Source organism: Bos javanicus, chromosome 16 (genome assembly GCF_032452875.1).
Source record: "Bos javanicus breed banteng chromosome 16, ARS-OSU_banteng_1.0, whole genome shotgun sequence".
Lineage (NCBI taxonomy): Eukaryota > Metazoa > Chordata > Mammalia > Artiodactyla > Bovidae > Bos > Bos javanicus.
In genome coordinates this window covers 13,784,244-13,799,711 of record NC_083883.1, presented here as the reverse complement: position 1 = coordinate 13,799,711, position 15,468 = coordinate 13,784,244, and the positions used below count along the sequence as shown (strand labels likewise).

Sequence of the window (15,468 nt, the reverse complement as noted above, 5' to 3'; positions counted from 1 at the left end):
TACATAGAATGTGAGCAGAGCATTTTCCCAGCCCAAAGCTTTTACCCACTTACAGATGAGCCTGGGGAAGGTCTGAGAGTTATAAAAACCAGATCCCAGTTTCAACTCTGCCCGTAATACGCTGACAGTGAACAAGTCATGTTCACTGTCATTTTTCTCATTCTTGACTCTCTTAATTATGGGTTGCATTCATCCACAGCTTTGATTATATTAATTTATAAAGGCAGTTCTTTAATCCTTTTGAATTTATTGAATTAAGCTTTATATTTGACAATGACATAAAAATTAAAATACATTGCAATATGAAAGGGAAATAAAAATAACTTCAGTCAGCATATAAAACTCTAAATTCTCATTTTGGCAAGTCCTTGGATATAGTAGGAGGTAATTTATCATCCAATTATAATGTGTGTAGCTTTGATCATAGATATTGATAGTTATACCTTTAATTCCTGAAGTATTCATCATACTTGCAAGTATCATTCAGAAGCAGAGGAACTTGTTTGCACTGCACCATGAATGTGCAGTCATCAAAGTCTAGATAATGGGAGAAACTGCATCCCAGTTTTTCAATAGTTAAATTTTAAGGGAAGAAGAGGATTGATGAGGGACATAGTAAAAGAGACTTAAAACTCATATTAAGCTTAAAAGGGAAAAGATAAATATCAAAGTATGCTGGGTTATAAAACTAAAAATAAATGAAGTTATCAGTATGAAATTCAGGGCCATAGTTACTCATGGGGAGACAGAGAACTTGTAATCATGGTCAGACACATGGATGTGGCTTCCAGGTAGCTGGCAAAATATGATTTTTTCTCCTGAGTAGTGGTTCCAAGAGTGTTAACATTTTAATAATCCTTTACAATATACATTTGTTTTGTGCCATTTTCTCCCTTTTTTATTACAGTATGTAATAAAATCTCAGTGTGTTCCTGGCAGAAAGCTGTGTGCTACATTTACAACAATGAATAAGAAAGTTTCCCTATAATCAAAGGCTAGAATCAAGTAGAAAGACAAAATGACAATGGTGACAAAATGAGCAATGGAATCTTCAATTCTTATCATGAAATTATGTATTAGGTACAGAGAAGTCCAATGGATGGGGTGTTCAATTTTCCCCAGTTAAGTTGTAAGTGGTTTTGAAGGACAGCAAATCCAACATTTCAGCTTAATATTTAAAGGTTAACCACAGTTTTCAAAAGGAATAGAGGATGGAACCATTTAGAAAGAAGGGACCAATTATTTTTTTTAAGATATTTTTTAACAGGTAAAATCATGACTCATACAAATGTAAATATTAGTATGTATCTAACATTTCATTTAACTCACTAATTAGTGAAGAAATAAGGAAGATGTTACTGGTGGCTCAAAAAAGAATTCAAGACACACACATATTGGTTGGTTATCAGGAATGCTAAAATGATTTACACATAGATATAAAACTAATCAATATCCATTGGAGAAGGAAATGGCAACCCACTCCAGTATTCTTGCCTGGAGAATCCCAGGGACGGGGGAGCCTGGTGGGCTGCCGTCTATGGGGTCGCACAGAGTCAGACACGACTTAGCAGCAGTAGCAGCAGCCGCAACATTTCATTTAACTCACTAATTAGTGAAGAAATAAGGAAGATGTTACTGGTGGCTCAAAAAAGAATTCAAGACACGCACATATTGGTTGGTTATTAGGAATGCTAAAATGATTTACACATAGATACAAAATTAATCAATATCCATAGGGCAGTAATGAAATGCAACTCAACTGGGCTAACCTGCATTTATGTGAAACAGAAGCATGGGTGTTACTATCAGTGTCCAACAATTAACGGAACTGTCAAATACCTCAAAGATAATGAGAAGGGAAGATAACTCCAAAGGGGTAACTGGACAAGTTACTCAGTAATTCTTTTCCCCTTTTCAAAGTCTTTGAATATTTTTACTGACAGCAGAAAGCCTAGGTTTTGGAAAATATCAGGATCCATTGTAAGAATGGCTAGAATACTGTACAGTTGGGGGTTAAAAGGACAGAAGGTTGAAGGGGAGAAGAAAAGACTGAAAAGGTGGACAGGGCTCATATGAAGCTGAGTGGAGCCTTTTATTTTGTATGGAAGTGGGTGGCAAAGAACCTACCTGCTAATGCAGGAGATGCAAGAGACGGGGTTTGACGCCTGGGTGGGGAAGATCCCCTGGAGCAGGAAATGGCAACCCATTCCAGTATTCTTTCCTGGAAAATTCCATGGACAGAGGAGCCTGGTGGGCTACAGTCCATGGGGTTGCAAAGAGCTGGACTCAACTTAGTGACTAAACAACAACAAATATGTAAAGCTCTATTATGGGAATTCTTCAGGTTAAAAGGGAATAAGTAGAGACGATCCTGGATGGACTCAGGGGTCATTTCCTCCTCTTCTTCTAGCTCACAAATAATTTAGCATAGCAGTTGTGAGTTAGCTCAGTGGAAGAGGCGTGAACTCTGGCATTTCCACAACTACGATTCTCCCGTTGACACACAGATGCCATCTGTCCTCCTTTCCTATACATATTTTGAGTGAGTGAAGAGAGACTTCACTCTAAGAGTCCTTCTGTGAAATATCTAGTTTGTGTGTGTGTGTGTGCTTAGCCACTTCAGCTGTGTCCAACTCTTTGCGACCCCATGGACTATAGCCCACCAGGCTCCTCTGTCTTTGGGATTTCCTAGGCAAAAATACTGGAGTGGGTTGCCATTTCCTCCTCCAGGGGATCTTCTAGACTGAGGAATCAAACCCGTGTCTCCTGTGGCTCCTGCACTGCAGGTGGAATCCCATGGCAGGCATCCTCTTATGTGGAATAACACAAATGTTGAAAATCCTGTATGCTTTGCTGCTTTTCTGTGTTTCCCCAATAAACCCAATGTAATATTTTCACTGTGGATATGTTAGGAATGTTTGTAATTTTTCCCTTTTGCACTAGAGTCAGTCAAGGAATTTGTTTTCAACTTAATTTTGTTTTATGATTATAAGTAGCAGTAATAATATTTTGATTTTCAAATGACGATAAAAAGAATTTTGGAAGAACTAGTGAGAGCCAGAAGTCACACTGTGTTGCTGGGTTGAAAAATAACCCAGCTGCTCTGATTGAGAGTAGTTCAGGGAGAATTATGGAAAGGTAGATTTGATTAGTTTTGGGGAATGTAAGTTCTTTCAGAGCTCCCTTACCTCATGCTGTGATACAGTTTACTCTCAAAATGGCTAGTAAAGTACCAATAGTGTTTGATTTTGAGTACCTGATTGGTAGTAAAACATGGGTGTCTCCTTGATAACATCAAACAGAATTTTAGGTAGAACTAATTGGGCAATTAGTCCTTTATTTGAGAAGACATATTCGACTGTTTATTTTTCATTTGGTGTACAGTTGAATGAAAGAGACAGTCCTACCCCCCACCTCCACCCCCTTATTTCACGCTCTATCTTTTCCTTAGAGTTTAGCTGTCATGCCTGCAGGTGGGCAGCTGAGTCCAGAGACTGGGTCAAACTCAGATTTGATCTCTACTGTAAGTAGAATATGTCACAGCTATTGGAAGCACATGATGTCTGCTTGTCTCTTTCTGAGATCCTAGCAACCATTGTAATTTAACACCTTATCTAATCGTTTGTTGATGTTTTTAAAAAACTGAGATTTTAGTAGTATTATTTCACTTTTACTTGTTTGTTAGAATTTTTTAATAAAGAAATACTTCCTCTCACTGACTGTCTGATTACCCTGGTAGAGTTAATAAGAAATGTAGGATAACTGCTTAATTTCTCCCTTTATTAACCAGTTTTCAATTTAATGGGTTAATTTCTATAATCCTCTGAAAGTACACAATTCTCTTAAAATATCACTATGCACCCATAGATATAAATAAGTTTGATCTATTTCATCCATTCTAGTTATTAATATTATTGAAATTGAAATGGTCTCATTTTGATTAGTAGAAGACTAGCAAAGTTGGCCCTTGAATAATTTTGACTGACTCCACTAGCCTTTGACAGCTAACTTTCTAATTGATAATAACAAGATTTGCCAGGCTCAGCTTGTACATTTCCTGTCTCAGACCTCAGCAATGTCTCCACTAAACCTAGATTGCTTTTAGTGAGAAGTGACATTTCAAGACCACAATCTGAGTCTCTTTACTAAAGCATTAGTCATTGTATCTAGGTCTTTGCAGTGTAAAGAGGTAGGAAATATTTATAGGTAGGAAAAATATATATCCCAACTCCATGCAATGTAAAAGACTAGAAAGAATAACCAACCGAGTAACAACTTCCTAAACTTATACTGATAAAATCAGACTTCAAGACTAATGAGATTTTAAACTCTTCCTTATTGCATCTGTGTGTCACTTATTCTGCACTAAAAATTCTTCTTCTCAAAGACACAAAGAATGGTAAATAAAAACATCAACTAATTATTCTTTTTTTTTTAAACTTTACATAATTGTATTAGTTTTGCCAAATATCAAAATGAATCCATCACAGGTATACATGTGCTCCATTTTTAAAAGCAGTCTCAGAATGATAATACCAATATTACCATCATGATAATTATTGAAATTAGATAAGCAAAAGCTAAGCTTTCTTAGCTTTAGTTTCTAACAATATAAGAAAACTAATTTCATGTGAAAATAAGCAAAGAAATGTATGAAGTTCCTTGCGAAGTTATACTAAGAAAAGATGAGAATAAGGAACATAATCATATAAATGCACATATTCACAAAAGATAAGTCTGAGCCTCATTTTAGTGGGTCTTAATTTCTCCTTATGGCAAGGGAAAAAAGACAAAGATTCTAACTATCAACTTTCTATATTGAAGTTATAAAACAATAATATTAGGCTGAAAAATAAATGAGAGTATAACAGTAAAGGGTCATTGAAACTAATATTTATAAAGAATCTGTTTATTGAGAGACTAAAGAAAACTAACTGAAAAACTGTAAGTAATTTTATGAGCAATAATACCAATAATGGAATTCAGTAATGTAACAAGATATATGGGCTTCTCTGGTGACTCAGTGGTAAAGAATCTGCCTGCCAATGCAGAAGACATGGGTTTGAACCCTGGGTGGGGAAGATCCCCTGGAGAAGGAAATGCCAACCCACTCCAGTATTCTCACCTGGGAAATCTCATGGACAGAGGAACCTGGGGGGCTACAGTCCATGGGGTCTCAAAGAGTCAGACACAACTTAGCAACTAAACAATAAGAAGCAGACATACATTTATCACAAAGATGGCCTTAATCATGATAGATTAACTGATATAACACATGTCTTACCATAAACAACTTGAAAACTGGAAAAATATATAATACAACTGTTTTCAGACACTGACAATAGGCAACATAGATACGTGATTTTTAACACAAAACAGATGAAGTGGACCATACAACTTCAACTGACTTCTTTAAAGACTTCAGTGCAGGGAAGAAATGTAACTCTCATTTAGAGACCAAGTTTACAGGGCTATTCTTTAAATAGAACAAAAAGTACTATTCCAAGTTGAGGAAATAGTGGTCTACATTCAGTGAACGAAAGAGAGGTGAAATTTGCAAGACTAAGTACTAGAAAGATCTCAAGAAGTTTGTAGCTTTGTACCTTTGAGCCTGGCTGAACACCAAGCAGCTTATATGCAGGATAAAACACTATGGGTATTGACAAAGGATACCAATCATAAGATATAAGTTAATTTTCAGAGCTCACACAGGGCTAAGGGACATTCGAGTACTTAACATCCAGAATAGAAAAGCTTTAATGAACACCCTGAGAATTCATTTGAAATTTAAGAATCCTTGTATCTTAGTAATTAAGGCTATTCTAGGCTCATCATAACAAAGTTTAAATAAAAGTCTTTAAGGACAAACTTGATACTGAGGTAACTGCCAGACCAACATCAACTCTAAAATCATTAAATAAAGACTAACAAAGTCCTGATACTTATTATAAAATTCAAAATGTTCAGCACCAATAAATAATTACTCAACATTTGAAAGAGTGGGAAAATATGCTTTTAGGAGAAAAATCAGTATAAAATCAGACCCAGAACCACAGAGACAAATTTTCAGAAAAGGACTTCAATAAAGGTATATTTTAAATATGTTCAAGTACTTAGAAGAAAAGGAACATAATGAAGAGAAAAATGCAAACTGTAAAAATATCAAATTTCTTGAACTGAGATTTTAAACACTACTGAATAAATCTAACAACAGATTAGAGCACTGAGGAAGAAAAAAAAGGTTGGTGAAAATTTCTATCAAGACCTAGGAAGGAAAAAATATCTGAGGAACAGAAAGAAATGAGGCTGAAAAAACTGAAGAGTTCCTAAGTGACCAGGTGGACAGTATCAAGGGGTCAAGCACAGCTGCAATTGGGGTTTCTGAAAGTGGGAGAGAGAGAGAAAAAGGAGACTCGCTGCCTGAAAGTTTCGTTTTGATGAAAAGTATAAACCCATGCTGAATACATCCCAAATAGAATGAATGAACACTGTTCACATCTTAATCAAATTTTTTAAACTCAGAGATTAAAACAAACTAACAAACAATCTGGAAAGTAGTCAGAGAGAAAAAAGAAAAAGAGAAAAGAGAGTAAAAGAGAAAAAAGAGAGTAACAAATGTGATACAAATTACCATTGACTTCTCATCAGGGATAATGGATACCAGGGGACAAAAATGTAACATCTTAAAAGTGCTGACATTTAACAAAATTAAAAAGAAAATCAACAGTCAACCTAGGAACCTACCTTTGGAAAATACTCTTCAAGCTAAAGGATAACTGCACCCCAAAGAATGATTATCAGCTCAGGCCATCATGTAGCATCCACCCTTCTTTTCTTCTGCTTCCACCTGTCTGTATACACCCAGAGGAAGTCCATACATCTCCCAATTCTCTTCGGATCTTCGGACAGGCCTTTGATGTAATTGTGTCTGTTTTTTACAATCTCTGTCTCCATAGTTCTATCAGCCCATGAAGAGCACATCTGACACACAACTTCAGCAAATCTTATGAAAATAGTAAGTTCCTGTCTGTCACTCCTCTGGATATAATAATTCAAATACAGTCTTAGGGACTAGAAGATATCCTTGCTCATCTGCCCTTGACCTCATTCAACTAGAGAACAGAAGACTTCATGATGACAGTGTACCTGCATTATCAACATCTGTTTCCAGCTAGACTTGCCATATGAAATTCCCTCATGTATAATATTTTTAACACTCAATTTGCAGTCAACGTGAACTTAAAATATGCTCAAAGTAAAAGTTATAGAATCAGATGTGTACATATAAATATATACTAAAACTCTTTAATTTCAATTCTGTAAATGTTTTTACTTCCTGGTTGGTATCCCTAAGAGGGATCCCTGTGAATCCCTAAGAATAGTCCCTAATAATAACTATTTTCTTAAAATCAGTCACTCAAAAGATTGGAAATAAATTTTCTTTTAGATTTGCTAACTTTTTTAAATATATAGAATTTTAGAGTAATTAAAGCATTCACAACTGGATATCAAAGATTTGGAAACACTAAAGCACAAGCTACTGGAGATCAAAGGCTCTGATAATTCCAGATCTCCTCTTCTACTAACCTCTGGGACTTTATAAGAATAAATCACTTACTATATTGCATCCTGGGTTTTTGGTTTCTTGTTTGTTTGCTTTTTAGTGTGAGTTATGGTCGACATTAGCATTTCTGAAGTATTTGGGATTCATGAAACAAAAGAAAATGGAGGCTGAGCAAACATACAGTTGCCATTTCTTTTTTAGTAAGAACATAAACAATCATACACACTGCCGTCTCTAGTTAAAATATTTCATTAAAGACATAAAGAAATTAAAAACATTTCATTAAAGACATTCAAAATAAGTGCTTCACATTAAAAATATATGTAGTTCAAGAAAAAATTGCATATTATCTTTTTTTCCCATTTTCATCATGGACTGGTAAACATTTTATGAATGTCTAAAATCATTCCATGGACCTGTGTTTAAAAATCATTGAATTAAATGCTTCTTAACTGCCCTCTTCTACTATGAAACTCTATGATTTATATTCTTATTTTGATACATTATGTTAAGTAAATGTGATTAATATTACATGATTACATTAATTAAATGTAATTTACCTAATTCAATGTAATTAAATTAGGAAAAATACTTTTTTAAGAACAAGGGAAATATCTCCTAATGATTAGTGCAGGACTTTGCCCCGATACATTTTAACGCATACTACACATGTTAAAGACCTTTTCAAAAAGTTCCTGTGGGAAATGACGGTGTCATTTGAGTCTATTAAAGCATCATCTGGTTGCACAAACTAGAAAGAGAAGTGGCACTGTGGTAATACTAGTCTTTATCTTAGAGACCAAGAGGCCTTTTGCAAATTTGTAGTATCATTTCCCTAAACAACTCTGGACTGAATTGTACTTTAGTTCCTCAGTTCTATATTTTTGCAGAGGCAGAAACATAAGCTCTTGATTTTTATTTTAAAGGTTGCTGACGGAATCGAGATAACTTTTTACTACACCATGTATAACAAGGGAGTAGCATTAACAAGTGAAAGATGTAATAAATTAGACATCTCTTCATTTTAGAGAGAGAAGATGGAAACATCATTGGTTTTCTTTTCTCAATTAAGTATGTGCGAACCAAAAGCAAAAACTATTTTCAAGTTAATACACGGTTCAGGAAAAGAAGAAACAAGCAAAGAAGCCAAAATCAGGTAAAAATCATAATTTTAAAAATCAGCATTTTACTTTTAAAAACATGATTGACATTGAATATTTCTTAGCACTTGTTTTTAAAATATCTGGTTGAAAATATATTGATTCTACTGTTACAACTGAAAAAAAAGTACTTATTAGGAGTAAACAATTGTTAAATATAAAGTGTTCTTTTTTTTAAGTCCAACAATTTTAACCACACAGAAGAACCAGTAATAATACTTATTGAAATATAATCTCAAATATTTTATAGTCATGGGGGGAGAAATATATTTCACATACGGTATCTTAATTCCTCCACAAACATAGTATTTAAATAAGACTCTCAATAAGACCACTGTGAGTGTGTCAGGAGTGGAGGTGGGTGAGAAAGGGTGTTCATGTGATTACCAGTCACAAATCTGTTTGACAGTCAGAAAGAGAGATTTTAATTGTCATCCAAATTGTCCTGAAGCTAATGCCTTTTCATTACAGAGCTAAGGAAAACAGAAATAGGCTAAGTCTTCTGGTACAGAAACCTGTGTTTTACGATGATACTCCCTCCACTAGATCTGGGCAATTGGCCAAAGAAACAAGGTGAATAACTTGTAATTATTTGTGGGGACATTTTGCTGATTCTATCATTAAAGATTTAAGAAAGAGGAAATTAGGGATTCCTATTTTATTGGAAATTATACAGTAATATAAGGAAGGTTAAAGATCTCATTTCAAAAAAAACTAGAAATATTCCATAAAATTAAACTATTTTAATAGCTTGAATTAAATAATCTCGTAAAAATTTAAAGATGCTCTTTTAAAATTATATGCCTGTCAATTTTAAATGATATATTTTACTCCTTATAAACTGATGAAATACTCATTAAGAGTGTGCACAATGTCATTGAAAAGTACTATTCATCTCTTTCTTCAGTAATTCGGAAAAAACGCCCTGGGTATAATATAACATAAAACACAAAAAGGGATGTCTTGTCATTTTTAGCCATTTCTTTAGTTTAAAAAGAAAATGGAATAAGCTTATATACTAGGATAATACAAATTTTTCCAAACAGAAAATATGACCAATAAAAGATATAAGACAAATATATTCAATTCTCTCAATTATCATTTCTAAAACATTTATTGCATTAAAAACATTTCATATTTCTTACATCTTTAAAGCTTCATTAGTCAAACTTCCTGTATCTTTTTTTTTTTTTAATTGCTGCATATTGTGGTAAAAGTTTCAAGGAAATTGCAGTTAAAAAAAAAGTTTGACTAAAAGATACAGTCAGTTTAGGTTCTTCTATACGATGAATTAAGAAAGATAACTGACCTGGTTTCCTTCTCTTTGTTTTTAACTGAAGACATGATTAGTTTTTCTTTTAGAAAATAAAATAACTCAAGAGAGGATAGTGTTAACACATCATCTGATAGGCAAAATCCAAAAGAAGTTTGACTAATACTTTTGATCTTTCATATAATAATCAAAGGAGAAATCATGTGAAATATGACTGAAAAGAGCAGTATGATAACATATGTTGCAGCAGATTCATAAATAGACTTCCTGCATGTTCCAGTATAAAACATTTTGTTTCTCAAACAGAGTCTCCCCAGAAGAAGCAATAAAATGGGGTGAATCATTTGACAAACTGCTTTCCCATAAAGGTTAGTGCCTTTTTTCCCAAATATTTTATTCTTTAATGGAAAAGTACATGAAATTTGTATGTAACTGTACAAAAACAGGCTGTCACAAAAATTTAGCCTGATTGAAATTGTACAGCAATCTGAGTTTCTGATCCACAAAAATAACTAAATAATGGACTGGTTAACAAATAAACAGTATTTTTTGTTTAAAAATAAAGAGTATTTTTCAAATATATTTATGCTATTAAAAACTACTTTTTGTGGATGAAATATTTCTTGGTGCTGGATGGATAGTTTCATCCAGTTTCATCCACTGGATGAATAAAAATTTTCAGTGTTTATCATTTGTGCATGAGAAACTTGGTTTTATTAAATCCCATACTATCTATGTTATTTTTATTGTTAAGTGATCAAAAAATACTCTTGATGAACATTTTAGAAACCTTCATGAGAAGAGATGTTGTTTAATTTCATAAATATTCACTGGTTGAATCAGTCATCAGAATTTTGCAGAGGAGCTGAGGTTTAGGTGGGCATTTAAGGTGGAGCTTTGTAGATGAGATGGAAAGTAAGGACAAATCCTGAGTTTGTTCAAGTAAGGGTTAAGAACAGGCTGCCAGAATTGCTACTTTTTAAGAGTCAACTTTCCTAAGGCAGCAGGTGAGTAAGCAATTTTTTTCTTACCTTTATTCAGATTTCTTTCAGGTAGGAAAATTGACAGGTTGAGCTAAGTAGGCAATGAGGTTAAAAAAACACAGGGTTTATTGTTTCCTCACGCTAAATCACGCAGAGTCTGCTTAAAAAGCAACGCTTTATCACTGCCAAATAGCCACGGGTTTCGTCTAGTCCACAACTTTTATTTGTACATCCAAGTCCTATTCCTTACCTCATTCTTTGAATGAGTCCCAGCTGACTACTGTTTACAGCACTTGTCAGTCATTTCCGCATCCGCGGTGTCTACTGGAAGCAGGCACTCCTATTGCTGGGTCAGCTGGGAGCTCAGTACTTGTAATTCAGCCCCAAGTACTGTGCACTGTTCGCTGAAACCAACGTTGTCTAGGCTGTCTTCATGTCCTGCAGTATTCTCATCCCTAACTGTTCACCCTCTATAAGGTTTTGGCAACTAGTTCATGTTCTCCTGAGTTTACTGACAGAGAATCCTATTTCTGCAGACAATCCCCGAAGACTCTCCCACTTCCAATGAAAATAGATTCTGCCTCTGGATTGTTATATTGAGTCAGAGAAAGAAAAATATAGGTAGAGAAACCAAGGCTTAAGTTTAGGCAAGAATGTCATCAGTGAAGATGGAGAGCCGTGGTAAGAAGGGACGCTTATGCTGAAAAAAGTTAATGTGTTACTCCACCCTCATTTCACTGTAATGCTCTATCACTCCCTATTTGGAGAAAAATAATGTGAACAGCTTAAAGCGTCTGCCTGCATTGCTGGAGACCTGGGTTCAATCCCTGGGTAGGGAAGATCTTCTGGAGAAGGAAATGGCAACCCACTCCAGTATTCTTGCCTGGAGAATCCCATGGAAGGAGGAGCCTGGTGGGCTACAGTCCACGGGGTCGCAAAGAGTTGGATAGGACTGAGCGACTTCACTTTCACTTTCACTTTTCTTCAACTACCCATTTTTCTTCATTCCCAATATCCAGTCACGTCTTGACTTTTGTTAAAATTCTTGCCAAATGTATGTCGAACTTGTCTCCCATTCTCATCTCCACGGCGACTGAGTTCAGGTATTTATCTAATTACAGCCTGTGTGAAACTTTCCTTGTAATTCATGACTCCCAAAACTTACTTCTTTTTCTAATCTCCTATTATTTCCAACACTTGGGCACAACTCAGCCCTTAAGCCTCTTCATTAGTCAGGGAAAGAAAAAAAAAGAAATGAATTCACTTTTTTTTTTTTTTTTCCTAATTTGAATGTTTATTGTAAGGAAACATGACTTTTCATATGTGGATCTCCAAACCCAGCACATCACCTGGTAAATATTAAGTGCTTGAGTTATAGAATGAAATCTGTTGCTAGGAAAAATGTTAGTCCCTGGCTCCTTTAGAGATCTGAGTTCTGGTTCTCTTCTGTAGGGCTTCCCTTGTGACTCAGCTGGTAAAGAGTCTTCCTGCAATGTGGGAGACCTGGGTTTGATCCTTGGGTTGGGACGATCCCCTGGAGAATGGAGAGGCTACCCACTCCAGTATTTTGGCCTGGAGAATTCCATGGAGTGTATAGTCTATGGGATCACAAACAGTCAGACATGACTGAGTGACTTTCACTTCACTTCACTTCTCTCCTGTAACACAATGGTTGTATAACCTTAGTTAAGCTTCCTAATCACTTTTACATTCAGCTTCCTCAACTCTAAATGGAGATAGCAATGTCTTTAGTGCCAATATGAATAAATTTCTCTCAGGATTAAATGATATGTAAGAAGCCAATAGCTGTTTGACACTATTCAAATGTAAATGGTTTCTGTTATTATAAAAAATAATTATCATCTTTTTCTGTAATAATCTTTTTGTGTTTTGCAACCTACTCCAAGCTGTATTAGCATCACTTACAGGGTTAAATTTCAGTGGGAAGAACTATTATTGCTCATGATCAAAGTGATAATTAAATTATATTGGACTTGCAAAAAATTATGTTAATGGTATTCTTTTTATCAGTCCCCCAAATCCAGTTTTTCTAAATTGCAAATCTTATTGTAATATTAAACTGTAAAACTTAAAATAGTCACATAAAAAGTCTCATGGTTGCAATGGTTAAATTCAGCTCATTTCTATTGACTTAACTGTAGGCCAGAAAGACAAAAAAGGAAAGTTCCTATACTCATGCGCACACATACACACACATCAGAACTTCATCAGATTTTATAGGATTTCCCTTTAGTTAAACGTGTCGTTTTCTCAAATTCTGTATGTCATATCTATACAAAGGAAATGGAAATGTATTAAATTAGTCAAATAGGGAGTGAAGTGATAAGTCAAAACAAAATACATGAGAAATTTGAATATTTGACAAAAATGCCTGATCCTAAAACCAAAATAGAATAATTATTGGCATTTTAAGGAATGGAGCCATAGAGTAGATGGTTCTTATGTTAGATTTTAGGGGGTTAATAAAAAATTCACTAGCTGGACAAAGAGAGAAAGAGGTCATCCAAGCAGAAAGCCAACTCAGGCACGGGGCATTAAACAGTGCATTTTATTTAGTGAACTAGACAGAACATAATTCTTTATTGAGAAACATAATTTGAAAAAGGGTGGCTGAGGATGACAGATAATAGACAAGACTAAACAGAAAGAACATTGTTTTTGCTATGCTCCACAGAAACTAAAGAATCCATGGAGTATTTTGATAATTCCACTATTATATTCAAATTTCATTCCTAAAATGTAACTATAACTCTCTTAAAATTGATAAAAAGCACAAAACATAAAATCCAAGGAAATATAATCAAAGTAGGGACTTTAGTTAATAATAGTGAATCAGTATTTGTTAATTAATTGTAACAAATGTACCTTACCAATATAAGATGTTAATAATAAGAGGGAACTGCAGGTGTGGTGTGAGGTAGCTCTGTCTGAGCTTCCCAACTTTTCTGTAAATGTTACCCTAAAAGCAAATGATCATCTGAAAAAAATGGACTCAAACATGTTATATAGTAAATTCAACACAACACAGTCCATAAATAATTTTACTTCTGTTCCTCATGTGTTTCTATGCAGATATTAGTATAATTTTTCCCTGCCTTCCCTGTTGATTGACAGATTTGTCTGAAATGGCAAAATAAATCATAAAAATCTGTAATTTAAGGCTATTCATATATATCAATGATATAGTTTAAGAAAAACAATCAATCAAAAACTGGGATCAGACTATCTGTTGTTCATAATCATCAGTTTCAAATTTAGTCATCAGTCTTCTACTTATTGACTTTATGAAAATAAATGTTACCAAAATGAACTTAGCAAATCAATAAATTCCAATAAAATTATATACATTTATATATTACACTCACACATGTAAGTGTATTTGTATGCATATGTGTATATGGTTCTGCTTAAGACAGTTTTGAAAGTAAAACATTGCTGCTGAATAACATCATGTGCAAAACAATTGGCAAAATGACAATTTTTTAAAACAATTTGTTTTAAAAACAATTTTTTAAAACAATTGTTTTTAAAAATGCTTATAGAACTCACAGTGTTTCATGTAGGCTTTAGAAAATCATTAAATGGAAATTATGTAGATGTGTGCAAGATTTCAACAGGCAGAGGGAAAAGGTTATTTTTAAGTAGAGAAAAAGGCAGGAAAAAGACCAGAGAAATAAGCAATTTGAATGTAACCTAGGAGAGCAAGCAGGTCTCTTTCATTGAGGCAGAGCAGTGAACAGACACATTAGAATTTGTTCAAGTTGTGAACAAATTTCAGAAGAGTTTGCTAGTTAGAAGGCTTACTCTGATGGACAGAAAGGTAGAATTCTATGCATATTTTAAGGACTACATACAAGGCTGTTACAAATGTCAAAGTTAACCTCAAGGTTGAGAAGGCAATGGCACCCCATTCCAGTACTCTTGCCTGGCAAATCCCATGGACGGAGGAGCCTGATGGGCTGCAGTCCATTGGGTTGCGAAGAGTTGGGCATGACTGAGCGACTCCCCTTCACTTTTCACTTTCATGCGTTGGAGAAGGAAATGGCAACCCACTCCAGTGTTCTTGCCTGGAGAATCCCAGGGACGGGGGAACCTGGTGGGCTACCGTCTATGGGGTCACACAGGGTCGGACACGACTGAAGTGACTTAGCAGCAGCGTTTCACTGAATTTCACTGAAAATTCACAGTATTTCACTGAAGTGAAATAGCAGCAAGGGCCATTTTGGAAAGAAAATGGATGAACTTGACTGACTGAATGTGTATAGATGTTGTAGAGTGAAATGGTGAAGAAACAGATGAACAAAAAGGATGAGCCAAAGACCCCTAGATTTTGTTCTGTATTAATAGGAACATAACAGTGCTTTTTATCTATCAGAAGTAGAGGGGGAAAAAAGATTTGGAGAAGGTAACAGGTTAGAGTTTGAACTTTAACTGCTGATAAACTTTATCAGAAGTTTTGCAGGATTT

At 34.7% G+C, this 15,468-nt stretch overlaps 1 protein-coding gene and 1 long non-coding RNA gene across 3 annotated transcripts in view; one reads left to right on the top strand and one right to left on the bottom strand.

The window, feature by feature from the left end:
- Positions 1-12,174, bottom strand: part of LOC133227575 (uncharacterized) — a 179,648-nt gene extending 167,474 nt beyond the window's left edge. The window contains exon 1 of the long non-coding RNA XR_009729877.1: positions 11,231-12,174. This is a non-coding gene — a long non-coding RNA (uncharacterized LOC133227575). The remainder of the gene's footprint in view (positions 1-11,230) is intronic.
- Positions 8,351-15,468, top strand: part of RGS18 (regulator of G protein signaling 18) — a 31,798-nt gene continuing 24,680 nt past the window's right edge. The window contains exons 1-3 of one of the 2 annotated variants that reach the window (XM_061382182.1): positions 8,351-8,720; positions 9,196-9,297; positions 10,304-10,365. In XM_061382182.1, the coding sequence (XP_061238166.1) occupies positions 8,602-8,720; positions 9,196-9,297; positions 10,304-10,365 (283 nt within the window). In that variant the 5' untranslated portion in view covers positions 8,351-8,601. The remainder of the gene's footprint in view (positions 8,721-9,195; positions 9,298-10,303; positions 10,366-15,468) is intronic. The other variant, XM_061382183.1, reaches the window with a different exon arrangement.